This window comes from Piliocolobus tephrosceles, chromosome 10, assembly GCF_002776525.5.
Source record: "Piliocolobus tephrosceles isolate RC106 chromosome 10, ASM277652v3, whole genome shotgun sequence".
NCBI classification, from domain to species: domain Eukaryota; kingdom Metazoa; phylum Chordata; class Mammalia; order Primates; family Cercopithecidae; genus Piliocolobus; species Piliocolobus tephrosceles.
In genome coordinates this window covers 52,459,989-52,473,260 of record NC_045443.1, presented here as the reverse complement: position 1 = coordinate 52,473,260, position 13,272 = coordinate 52,459,989, and the positions used below count along the sequence as shown (strand labels likewise).

The window sequence follows — 13,272 nt, the reverse complement described above, 5'->3', positions numbered from 1 at the left end:
GTGCTGCACCCATCAACTCATCAGCACCCATCAATTCATCATTTATATCAGGTATAACTCCCCAATGCAATCCCTCCCCCTCCCCATGATAGGCCCCAGTGTGTGATGTTCCCCTTCCCGAGTCCAAGTGAGCTCATTGTTCAGTTCCCACCTATGAGTGAGAACATGCGGTGTTTGGTTTTCTCTTTTTGTGATAGTTTGCTAAGAATGATGGTTTCCAGCTGCATCCATGTCCCTACAAAGGACGCAAACTCATCCTTTTTTATGGCTGCATAGTATTCCATGGTGTATATGTGCCACATTTTCTTAATCCAGTCTGTCACTGATGGACATTTGGGTTGATTCCAAGTCTTTGCTATTGTGAATAGTGCTGCAATAAACATACGTGTGCATGTGTCTTTGTAGTAGCATAATTTATAATCCTTTGGGTATATACCCAGTAATGGGATGGCTGGGTCATATGGTACTTCTAGTTCTAGATCCTTGAGGAATCGCCATACTATTTTCCATTTTTAAGATTCGTGTTTTTTATGTGTCGGTAGTTTATTCCGATATATGTGTAAACCAGTTTAAGATTGTCCGATGTTGCCCTGGACAGTGAACTGCTGATGTTACTGTTAAATATCTCACTGATTTTTCTAAATCACTTACAGGACTCCTCTGGGATACTTTCTCTTCAGCTAAGGTAGTCTAGAGTGGTGCCTTTTATTGCCGATAGTTAGTGCTTTTGTAACACTGACCCCCAGAGACAAGTTTGCCTTTGTTTTATTTCAATAGATTCCCTTGAGTCTGTAGTAAGTAAAAACAATAAAACTGCAGCATTTTATAAATGTACAATTGGTAATATACAATATCTCTTTCTTGCAAGAATTGTTTATCTTTCCTCAAATAATGCCTTGATTTTAATTTTCACTTCCTAATTTTATTGTATTTCAAAGAATATGTATCTATCTTGTTTGAGGCTTTGAGTGATGGCAATCCCAATTGTAATAACAAAATTTCACAAAGTTTAACTGATTTGGAATGAAAGATAGATGCTCATTAAAATTATTAATAACTGAGTCTCAATCTTCATAGTGAGGATGAACTTGAGGAAATGTGGAAATTCTCTACAGAAACACAGTATGTACCCATTGCCTCTCCCACAAAAATCATTGGTAATAAATCTGCCTATTGGATAACAAAATATGGTCATAAAATGAGTAAAATTGTCACTAATTATGTTATGTGCATGCATCTCTTCCATGCACACAGAAAGAAATGAATAATAGATCCAAATAGGTAAGCTATAATTTTAACTTAGTCTAAAATCAGAAATTAAGGCAAATGCACAGTAAATGCAATTCAGGGAGTTAAATTTGGCTAGTGAATTTTCATGCTTTATAAATGTGTTTTAATACATTAATTTTATAGTTATATACTAATAAGTGTTGAAATCTATTTTATTAATATACTGTTGCATCAATATAATGAAGTAGACTGACGCATTTAATATAACAGAAAAATAATACAAACTGGGACTAAATAGAATTCTTATACGTAGAAAGGATAGAAAGTAATATTTCTTCAGGTATTTTCAATGGTGTTATAAAGAATATAGGAGGCTGAGGCAGGAGAATCGCTTGAACTAGGGAGGTGGAGGTTGCATTGAGCCCAGGTGGCGCCACTGCACTCCAGCTTGGGTGACAAGCGTGAGACTCTGTCTCAAAAATTAATTAATTAATTAATTAAGTTGGATTTAAAAATCGAAGACAGAGTGGAACTGAGCCATGAAGTTCTTTAAGAGACTATCCTATAACTGATAATTGATGACGTAGAAAAACTGGAAAACATGTTTGGTACATTTATTTGATCATGTTCTCCCACCTTAAGAGTTATCTCACATAGGATAGTTTCTTGAAGAACTTTATAGCTCAGTTCCACTCTTACATTATATTCTTTCTCATGAAATGTTTCACACTGCTACAATAACTTTCTTCAATTCTTTAATCCAACTTTTAAATAACACCTCCTTATGGTGTATCAGTTTCCAGAAACCATGACTTCGAATAAAATATGCCTTGTATAAATGTAACTTGGAATATATAATTTGATAACTAGTTCACCATGTATTTATTTTAATCTATGTTATTGCAGACATTGTGAACAGTTCAATCAGTACCTTTAAGAAGCTTTCAGTGTTTAAAGAACATAAACACATAAACAAAATACGATCAAACATTAGTTAACAATGAGGATACTTCTGAGAAACATATCGCTAGGCAATTCTGTTGTACAAACATCCAAGTGTACTTACAGGAACGTAGGTGGTACAGCTTACTACACACCTATGCCATATAGTGTAGTCGGTTGTTTCTAGGCTGCAAATCTCTGCAGCATGTTACTGTAGTAAATACTGTAGGCAATTGTAACACAATGGTAAGTGCTTATACATCTACACATGTCTAAATATAGAAAAGGTACAGTAAAAATAAGGTAGTATAATATTATGGGGCCATATTGTACATGCAGTCTGTCATTGACCAAAATGTTATTATGTGGGACATGACTGTATTGATATACAGCAGCTAATTCCTGTTGTAATAAAGGTCTACAAAAACACTTACGGGACAGAAAGGATGGCTTCCACGGAATTTTGGAGATAAGAGAGGCCTCTCAGGAGAAAGTAATAATTATGCTAAGACTAAAAATATGCATAAGGAAAGATGATTGAGATATAAATATATGCAAATAACACAGCGGTATTAGATAACCACATTTAGAAAATGGCTTCAGGATATTCAATTAGGTTCAGTAGAAGTTTTTTTATAACTCTGGAACACTACGCAGATCATGCATACATTTTATGCCTTAGTTTCTCCATATGTAGAGTGGGAGAAATGTACCCCATACCTCATTGCTCAGTAAATATATGCTGTTAGAACTATTTGCCACTCAATAAAGGATAGCACTTAAATTTTTGAACAATTCAAGAATGTGGTACAACTAATATTTTTGTGTGTTGATGAAAGTAAAGTCAACAGTAAGTTTGGGGAGGTTGAAGGGTGAAAGCATAAAGGGTCCTGTTTGCCAGGATAGTATTTTGGACTTAAATCTATCATATCAGTAATTTTCAAAGGTTTGATTTTCAAGAATCACCTAGATCAGGGTGTCCAATGTTTTGGCTTTCCTGGGCCACAGTGGAAGAAGAATTGTCTTGGGCCACACATTAAACACACTAACACTCATGATAGCTGATGAAGTTCAAAGTAATTGCAAAAACATCTCACAGTGTTCTAAGAAAGTTTACAAATTGATGTTGGGACACATTCAAAGCTGTCCTGTGCCTCATATGGCCCATGGGTGGCAAGTTGGACAAGCTTGACCTAGATAGTTTTGTAAATGTAATTTTGAGTTATCATTTTTACTGCTTCTGAAGTCAATATTTCTGGGATAGAGTTAACGTGGCCTATGTTTAATATGCACCCCAGGAGCCTGGGCGCAGTGGGTCACACCTGTAATCCCAGTACTTTGGGAGACTGAGGCGGGTGGATCACAAGGTCAGGAGTTCAAGACCAGCATGGCCAAGATGGTGAAACCCCGTCTCTACTAAAAATACAAAATAATTGGCTGGGTGTGGTGGTGGACACCTGTAATCCCAGCTACTCAGGAGGCTGAGGCAGAGAATTGCTTGAACCCGGGAGATGGAGGTTGCAGTAAGCCAAGATCACACCACTGCACTCCAGCCTGGGTGACAAAGCAAGACTCCGTCTAAAAAAAAAAAAAAAGCACCCCAGGTTACTGTAGATAACGTGCATGTTAAATGTCAAGTAAAGACTAAGAGACTACAATCTCATTGACATTTCCAACTAGAGAGAAGTCATTGAAAGTGTATTTAAGATGAAAATTTTAATGTTAACCTCTTGTTTTTAGGGAGATTACTCCTGGAAATGATATGGAATATGGGCTGTCTTATTAACAGGGAGCAGGTGAGGGCCTTTACTTTCAACTATTTATAAATTTTAAATCTTAGTGTATAAATGTGACAGTGGGACTAGAATACAGGTAAAGAGGCAAAGATATTTGCAAGAAGGAAATTAGAGATTTTAATAAACTTTTGGATTGTGAGAATAATTGAATGGGAGGGATTGGGTTTAATTCTCCATTTTCACTCCCAACCACATATATAGTAAATGATTTTAAAGAAGGTCATTTTACTCCACAGTATACAGCAATTCGGACTCTTGCATTTTGCTTTTGAATTAAGATAATCCTTTGATGTCCTCCAGAGAAACAATTTGCCCACAAGTTTTAATCTTATTATATTCATGCATCTGGATAAAAACAGTGTGGGGAGAGATAAGGAGTAAGAGAAAGAGGAAGACAGTGTGAGAGAGACAGAGGGATAGGGAGAGAGAGAGATTTGATCCCAACTAAATGAGATTTATTTTTCTTCAGAAGTTCTGAAACTGCCTAATGCTTAGGCATTAATTCTTATTCTGTATACAAATCTCATCTCCACTTTCTGAAAATCTAGACTATATCTTCATAAAACAAAATTATAGTATCACTTGATTTTCAGTATGAAAATATCCTTTCATGTATTCATTTATCTCTGAGAAAACTCAGGCCCCATGATCTCAGATAACTTTCTTCAGGTGATGTAATTGGTTAATGGTATAAGACTTTCATCTCCAGGACCATCATTGTATCTTCATTTTCATCACCATCTTCATCTTTTTTTGTCAGTGTCATCATTGTCATGATCACATATCTAAGCCATTCAAATGTATGAACAGAACTGATTTATATTTCTTATTGACATAGGAATGTTATTATCATCTTTATTCATTCTCTGGTTTCCTGTATATAGACAAAAGCAGGCAAAAGCTATTCTTGTTTACCACAGTACTGTATCGAATCTTAATTTATGTTCAATTACTTTATTCTACCACTCAGTTTTAAAATACATTGCTAGAAAATTATGAAGTGATAGCTATGATTACATCTTAAGCATGTAGATGACATTTAATAAAGTATTTTTATGGTTCTGTTTCAATTACCGAATCAAATAGGCACCTTGAAAATTAAGAAAAAATTAAATATTCAGTTGTAATGTTTCTAATGATTCCAAATATAACTTTTTTCATATAACACATTATCGGTTTTGAAAGAGAATGATCATTGTACAAAATCAAAATTGCTTAGAATGAAAGCATTAATAGCAGATCTGTAATTCTCTCTCTCCATCCTTGATGATGCATGAGATAGTTTTGATTTAGATTAGACCTTGCAAATGCTCAGATAGAATTTACTAGTTGAAAGACAACCAGCTACTTGGGAGGCTGAGTCATGAGAATCACTTGAATCTGGGAGGTGGAGGCTGCAGTAAGCCAAGATTGCACCACTGCACTCCAGCCTGGGTGACAGAGCAAGACCCTGTCTCAAAAAAGAAAAGAAAAGAAAAGAAAGGAAAAGAAAAGAAAAGAAAAGAAAAGGAAAGGAAAGGAAAGGAAGAGAAAGAAAAAGAAAGGAAGGAAGGAAGGAAAGAAGGAAAAGAAAGAAGGAAAGAAAGAAAGAAAGAAACTTAATATAGGCAATAGTATGGACGAATCTCAAAATAATTAGACTGGGTGAAAGAAGCCTAGTCAAAAAGAATACTGCATTATTCCATTCTTATAACATTCTAGAAAATGTGATAGTAAATAGAAATGTAATCTACAGTGACATAAAGCAGGCAAGTGATTCCTGAAGGATGGTGACAGAGGTATAGTAAGCAGGGACACAATGTTGAACCAGAAAACTTTTGGTAGTGCTGGATATGTTCAATATTGTATTTGCAGTGATGAATTCAACTTTATATAATTCTTAGAAAATATAAAATAAGGCTGGGCACTGTGGCTCACACCTGTAATCCCAGCATTTGGGGAGGCCGAGGTGGGTGGATCATTTGAGCCCAGGGGTTTGAGACCAGCCTGGACAACATGGCAAACCCTGTCTCTACTAAAAATAGAAAAAATAGCCAGGTGTGGTAGTGCATGCCTGTAATCCCAGCTACTTCGGAGGCGGAGGCACAAGAATCACTTGAACCTGGGAGGTGGAAGTTGCAGTTCACACATGTTGAGATCGTGTCACTGCACTTTAGCCTGGGCAACACAGAGAGATTCTGACTCAAAAAAGAAAGAAAGAAAAAGAAAATATAAAATATTTTGTATGTGTCAAAGCTTATATTATATACTTTAAATCTATGCAGTTTCTTGCATACCACCTCAATAAAGCTTTTAAAATGTGTATTGACTCAAAATGAATCATTATGCTGAATAAATACTGCATATAATAAACATGTGCTTTTTGTATATAAGACCCAGTGGTTTTCTAAAATTGTTATGAAAACAAATCTAGAGTTGTTCCTTATCAACATAATGTCATTAAAATCATTGGTTAATATAGGTTGGTTAATATAAGGTTTATCTCAAAGTCTTTTTCTCAATTCCAGTTCCTTTTCTACATAGCAAATTTACGTTAAGTAATTCTCATCATGGGAAAAAAGGCACAGTCTTCTCCTTGAGCAGCACTAGTGTGGGTCAGTACATTCAGTCATTCAGCAAGCTTCCAAGCCAGGAAAAGAACAAATTCTTTGTGTAGGGATTTCAACTTGGCTTCAGGAAGGTAATCAAACCACAGTTTTTCTTTTCTCTATCCCACTCCTCTTGTTTCTGGTTTTAAAATCAATACTTCCAGCTCTTTGTAAGCATGATATAAATGCATCTACTTTCAGTTGTTGGTGACAATGTTTAGACTGACATATAATGCCTTATATTTTGAACCTTTATAGCAATTCATGGGCAATATGAAATTCTCATTTAATATCCAAATTTGCAAGCTCCTTTTATTTATTACCAAAAGTGTGCTACTAGTATTATCACTGAATGATTCTGAGACTCTTAAATTATTAAAAAATTTGTTTTCCATGTTCTGCTCCTAGAATCTTATTTTCCATTTGTTCTGAAAGCTTCATCTTTACGTATTTCACACCCCACTACCCCCAAAAACAACATTATTGTTTTGATAATTAAAAGAGTAATCCTGCATTGAACCACTGTATTCATTTATAAGAGTCACACTATTAAGATTAGTTAAAGTATAACTACGAGAATGTTAAACAAGCCTGCCGCCGTGGCTTATGCCTGTAATCCCAGCACTTTGGGAGGCAGGGGCAGGCGGATTGCCTGAGGTCAGGAGTTTGAGACCAGTCTGGCCAACATGGTGAAACTGTCTCTACTAAAAATACAAAAATAAAAAATTAACCGGGCATGGTGGCATGTGCCTGTAATCCCAGCTACTCAAGAGGCTGAGGCAGGGGAATTGCTTGTACCAGGGAGGTAGAGGTTGCAGTGAGCCGAGATCTCACCACTACACTCCAGCCTGGGTGACAGAGCAAGACTCCATCTTTGGAAAAAAAAAGAAAAAAAGAAGTCTGCCCATAATTTATGAAGCCACAGGCCAAAGACAAAACATTTCCTAGAGGGTCAAGCCCACTTGTCCTAAAAATACCCTCCTAGACTGGAAAAGATCTTTAATTTTTTGGTTGTTGAAAATTAAATTCTTTGTGGTTGACTGATTTTGGGAGTTTTAATGCTGTCAGTGAGAAATAAGTAGAGGAAAGTTTATAAAGAAAAGCATCCTTTACCCGCTAAACCCTTAGAATCCCCTGTTATATGTTTTAAGATCCAAATATACTTCCTCACTGAAACTTCCAATGTATAGCTCTCATTCTCTGTAATCAATGAAACTACAAACACTTAATTTCCAGGAGCACGCCGGTTACATCCACTTCTATTAAGTATTGCAAGTTCTTAGAGCTCTGTTTGTTGAGGTAATGAATGAATGAATGAATGAATGAATATACTTCTCTTTCCAGGCTCTGGGATTTGGTAGGTAAAAAAGAATTTATCCTAAAGAACCATGTAGTACAGATCTTATTCACACTGGGACATAAACCTACATCTTAACATATAGATCTATTTTTCACCTCGTAGGAAAATTAAATTACTTTAATAGTAATAGAACATATCTTCTTATGTTTATTGTTCTTTCTTAATTCTTTATTCCTTCAGAAACCAAATTACTGTGCCCTGTAGAACCGCGCTTTCTAACCAGGGCACCAAAGGAGTCTGAACCAACATGAATGGATTTCATGGATTTAAGTGTCCATAATGTCCAGGAACTTCAAACAGTCCTATATAGTGGGGATAAATTGAACAAGAAGGTGCAAAATGAGTCTCATCTCGAGGGAGAAGAAATGGAAAAATCAGGCAGACGGCTAAAGCCAGTCCTCGGTGAAACAGCCTGAAAAATCACAGCTTCAGGGACGAATAGAGTAGCCTGAAGAAAAACCAAACTGCAGCTGCACTGATGAGAAAGCAAGGCCCAGCGTAGAAGCCTTTTGTTCTTTGTGTGATTAGTAGGCTCCCAGGAAAATGTTTCCTCATGCTTTCAGGCATATACATAGTGGGCTCCCTAGGAACTTGCACAGGGTTGGTGGGGGGTTACCTGAAACAGACCCACTGTTACACAAACAACAGAAGTTGTACTTTGTGCTACCCAAGACATACCCACAGATTTACAGATTAGGAAAGTTGCACAGACAGCTTCACGGATAAGGGAAGTTACACAAACAACTACAGAGATGAGGGGAGTTTCTCATAAAAGCTTTTGGATTCAACTGCAGAAACAGCAATCTATTTTGGCCTCCTTTTTACTGTGGAGAGCTTTCTTTTGCTTATTAAACTTTCGCTCCAACCTCACCCTTGTGTACACACTTATTAATTTTCTTGGTTGTGAGACAATGAGCTCAGATAACACTTCAGACAACGAGACCATTGACCCTAGACCGTTTCAATTTCTCCTAACATGTCTCCAACACTGATATCACTCTTTGGGTAGAGCCAGTGATAGAAGCAATGATTTGGAATTTCTGAAACCATGGCTTTGGTTTTTTTCAAAGAAGCTACTTTGAATTGCATGTTGCCAACTCAATACCACATATGACTTTTTTTTTTCAACTTTTATTTTAGGTTTAAGGGGTATATGTGCAAGTCTGTTACATGAGTAAATTGCACGTTGCTGAGGTTTGGGGTGCAAATGATCCCATCACCCAGGTAGTGAGCATAGTATTTGATAGGTCATTTTTTAACCGTCACTCCCCTTTCCCTCTCTAGTGGTCCCCAGTGGCTATTGTTCCCATCTTTATGTCCATGTGTACCCAGTGTTTACCTCACACTTACAAGTGAGAATATGCAGTATTCGGTTTTCTGTTTCTGCATTAATTTATTTAGGATAATGGCCTGCAGCTGCATCCATGTGGCTGAAAGACATGATTTAATTCTTTTTTTAGGATTGTGCAGTATTCTCGTATTTGACATTTTTAATTGTCCTATAAATGCAGAGAAGATACTGGGAGGCCATTTTCCAGAATCCTCTTATCAGTATAGTTCTAAAAGTTTTTAGTGAGAGTACTTTGCTCAAAATTTGGAAGTTGTAAGAGAAGCAGAGGCCATTATTTTCTACAGGTATTTATAGTCAAACTGGAGAGCAAGGTGAGATCCATACTAACTTCTTATTAAGTGTTTGAGAACTACATGCTTTACTGCTAAGGCTATTGGTTAGAACTTTCCCAGAAATTACTGAAAGTCACTGCCATTTCCCACTGAGCTTTCCTGAATCATTCTCTGTAGGGCTTTGAGCTGTAATCTCTAGCTCTAGTTTCCTCAACCTTCATCTCTGGTTCTCAGACTTTTGCTTCCCTTCCACTCTTCAAAAGAAGGTTGAGTCTTGGAGCCTGCTGCATAAAAAAGAGTGTAAGTTAATTTAGGGTTGAAATGGGCCACTAAAATGAGCAACAAAATGAGGAATCGAGATCTTCCATGTGTATCCTTTTTCTTTTCCTTTGGAGACAATTTTTGAAGCTCCACTGCCTCGGAGGATAGGATTGAGAAGTAGAGTCACCAAGACATAGGGCAAAAATTCCTTCCACCTAACTCCCATTTGTTGGATCAGCTTATTTCTAAAAGACATTGTAGGAGGATAGAGGCATTTAGGGATTGACAATTCAGAGTATGGAATGTAATCAGTTTTCACACTGATCAAACTAAATGGTTCAGTTATGTGAAGATATTCCTCAGAGAATGAAAATACCAAAGTATGGGATAAAAGAGAGAATGCTGGCTGTCACAAAAGGACACTACATATTCTGCTAAATTCTATCAACAAAAAGGAATTAACTATGAATGCATGCAATAGCATGAATGAAACTCAAAAAATATTATGCTGAGCAAAAGCAGCCATACATAAAGTTCACACAATATGCCCTCTTTAATAAGAAATTCCAGGCTGGGTACCATGGTTCATGCTTGTAATGCCAAGACTTTGAGAGGCAGAGGCAGGAGGATTTCTTGAGCTCAGGAATTTAAGACCAACCTGGGAAACAGCAAGACCTCATCTCTACAAAAGTTAAAAAATTAGTTGGGTGTGCTGGTGTGCACCTGTAGTCCCAGCTACTTGGGACGTTGAGGTGGGCGGATTGCTTGAGCTCAGAAGTTTAAGGCTGTGGTGACCCATGATTATGCCACTCCACTCCAATCTCTGAGACATTGTCTTAAATATACATATATATATTATATAAAATATATAAAGAAATTCCAGAAAAGACAAAACAAGTCTATAGTGACAGAAAGAACACCAGCGAATACCTCAATCCAGTGACAGATGGGGTTAGAGGTGGGAGATGGAGAATGACTAGAAAGAGGCAAAGGAAACTATTTAATACATTGTAAATATTTTCTATATTTTTACATGAATATGAATATTTGTCCAAATGCATTGTTTTATGTATGCTATTGTATAAAAGATATACTTAATGAATTTGGTAAAAATTCACACAAGCAGAATTGATTAGAAAGCTTTTAGTTTATGAATTATTTAAAATATGTGAAAAGTTTCCCAAACTCAAATATAAGTAAATTATACCTTGAATTCATTTCATGGGTTACCATCACATGTAGATATCAGAGATTATAAGACAATATAAATAATTCGAACCAGGGCCTCAAGTTAAATTATTTATTTATTTATTTTTGAGGTGGAGTCTCTCTCTGTCACCCAGGTTGGAGTGCAATGGCACGATCTTGGCTCACTGCAACTTACACCTTCCATGTTCAAGTGATTTTCCTGCCTCAGCCACCCGAGTAGCTGGGATTACAGGCATACGCCACCACACCCGGCTAAGTTTTGTCTTTTTTAGTAGAGACAAAGTTTCACCATATCAGGCTGGTCTCAAACTCCTGACCTCAGAAGATCCACCCACCTCAGCCTCCCAAAGTGCTGGGATTACAGGCATGAGCCACCGCGCCTGGCCAAGTTAAATTATTTTTATCCCCCAAAACGACCAAAAATGTTTACAAATATCATATTCTTAATATTCTTAATCATTGTAACTCTCCAGGTGAATCTTCTACAGTAGACTAATTTATTTGCCTATTTTATACTCTGATTACAGCATCCTGGAACCTTTAAATCTTTTCTTCATCTTTCAAGGTCCATCATAACCAATGATTTCTTGGGGGAGCTACTTTGATCTTTAAAATTAATTAGGTTTTCTACCTCGTTTTTATCACAGCATCAATTACATAATATAATAAGTATCAGATTCTGTGTTTTTGACTGTTTTAGGAATGCAAAATACTTAAGAGCAGATACAATGCTTAGCAATTAACACACATGTTGAAGTAATTGTCTCAGTATATCTAGCAATGTTCACTGGTACAAAACATTCAGTATATAAAACTATTATTTATGGAAGAGCTATTTCTAGGCATAGAGGAAATATTTTAGATTGAAGAAGGTAGTTTATCACTAGAGTGTAGGAAGATCTACTCAGAAAGAACAACACAGAGAGCTGCAGAGAACACAGAGATGCAGTAAACCTAATATGATATTATTCAAGCAGAGAAATGGAATAACTCTGAACTAAGATAATTTGTTGAAGACTGCATTCAATTTTCCCATCCATGTTCCAACAGTGTATTATTTATATCCAAATTTCGTCTTGTTTCGAAAATAACAAAATCTTTGAAGCATATCCTTGAGAGCTTCTTTCACCTGCTGGTTCCTTAGAGTGTAAATGAAGGGGTTGAGTAAAGGAGCAACAGAGGTATTGAGTACAGCTACTCCTTTAGTTAAAGTCACCCTTTCTTTTGCTGATGGTTTCATATACATAAAGATACAACTCCCATAAGTAATAGAGACAACAATCATGTGTGAAGAACAAGTGGATAAAGCCTTGGTTTGTTGTTGAACAGAAGGGAATTTTAGAACAGTTTTGATGATGTATGTGTAGGAGAAGATCACTAACAACAACGTGATGATGAGTGTCAGCACAGCTAAGATAAAAGCCATTAATTCTATAAAACGTGTATCTGAGCAAGAAATCTGTAGAATAGGAGAAGTGTCACATAAGAAGTGATCAATAGTTTTGGAAGCACAGAAATCCAGCTTGAGTCCCAAGACCAAAGGGGGAAAGATGATTAGGAATCCAGTTACCCAAGAGATGAATACAAGTTGGTAGCACACTTTGCTGCTCATAATGATTGGATAATGCAGTGGTTTGCAGATGGCAATGTAGCGGTCATAGGACATGGCAGCCAAGAGGTAAAACTCAGTAACTCCTAATAAAAGAAAGAAGAATAATTGAGTTGCACAAGCATTGTAGGAAATTGTCTTGTCTCCAGTCAGAATGTTTGTCAAGAATCGTGGAATGCAAACAGTTGTGAATGAAATTTCTAAGAAGGAAAAATTTTGGAGGAAGAAATACATTGGAGTCTTGAGCCGTGGATCCAGCAGGGTGAGGAGAATGATGGTGAAGTTCCCCATCAGGCTCAGGATATAGTTACAAAATAGAAACAGAAAAATCACAATCTGTAGTAGAGGGTCATTTGTCAGTCCAAGCAGAGTGAACACTATCTCTATTGATTGGTTCTTCATTTTTCTTTTGTCCTGTGAAATCTGCAGAAAATAAAAACTAATATCACAAGTAAGAAAATACATTACTTCATTCTCAGCCCTAGAAAGTTTCACATTTAGAAAGTTATCCATGTGCAAATATTTTCACAAGTCAACTTAGATTTCATAAAAATGAACACATCCACCAATTCATCAGTCATGTTTATAAGAATGTTAAAAGATCCTTCTCTTGTCCAGAGTTAAATAAGTCCTACTTGCCACATTACTGAAAAC

General features: G+C 36.5%; 1 protein-coding gene across 1 annotated transcript; it reads right to left on the bottom strand.

Annotated features, from left to right (window-relative positions):
• Positions 1 to 12,063: 12,063 nt before the first annotated feature.
• LOC111541719 (olfactory receptor 6C6-like) lies at positions 12,064 to 13,020 on the bottom strand. The gene has a single exon (XM_023210600.1). It carries the CDS (start codon positions 13,018 to 13,020, stop codon positions 12,064 to 12,066), a length of 957 nt encoding a protein of 318 aa, XP_023066368.1.
• Positions 13,021 to 13,272: the final 252 nt, after the last annotated feature.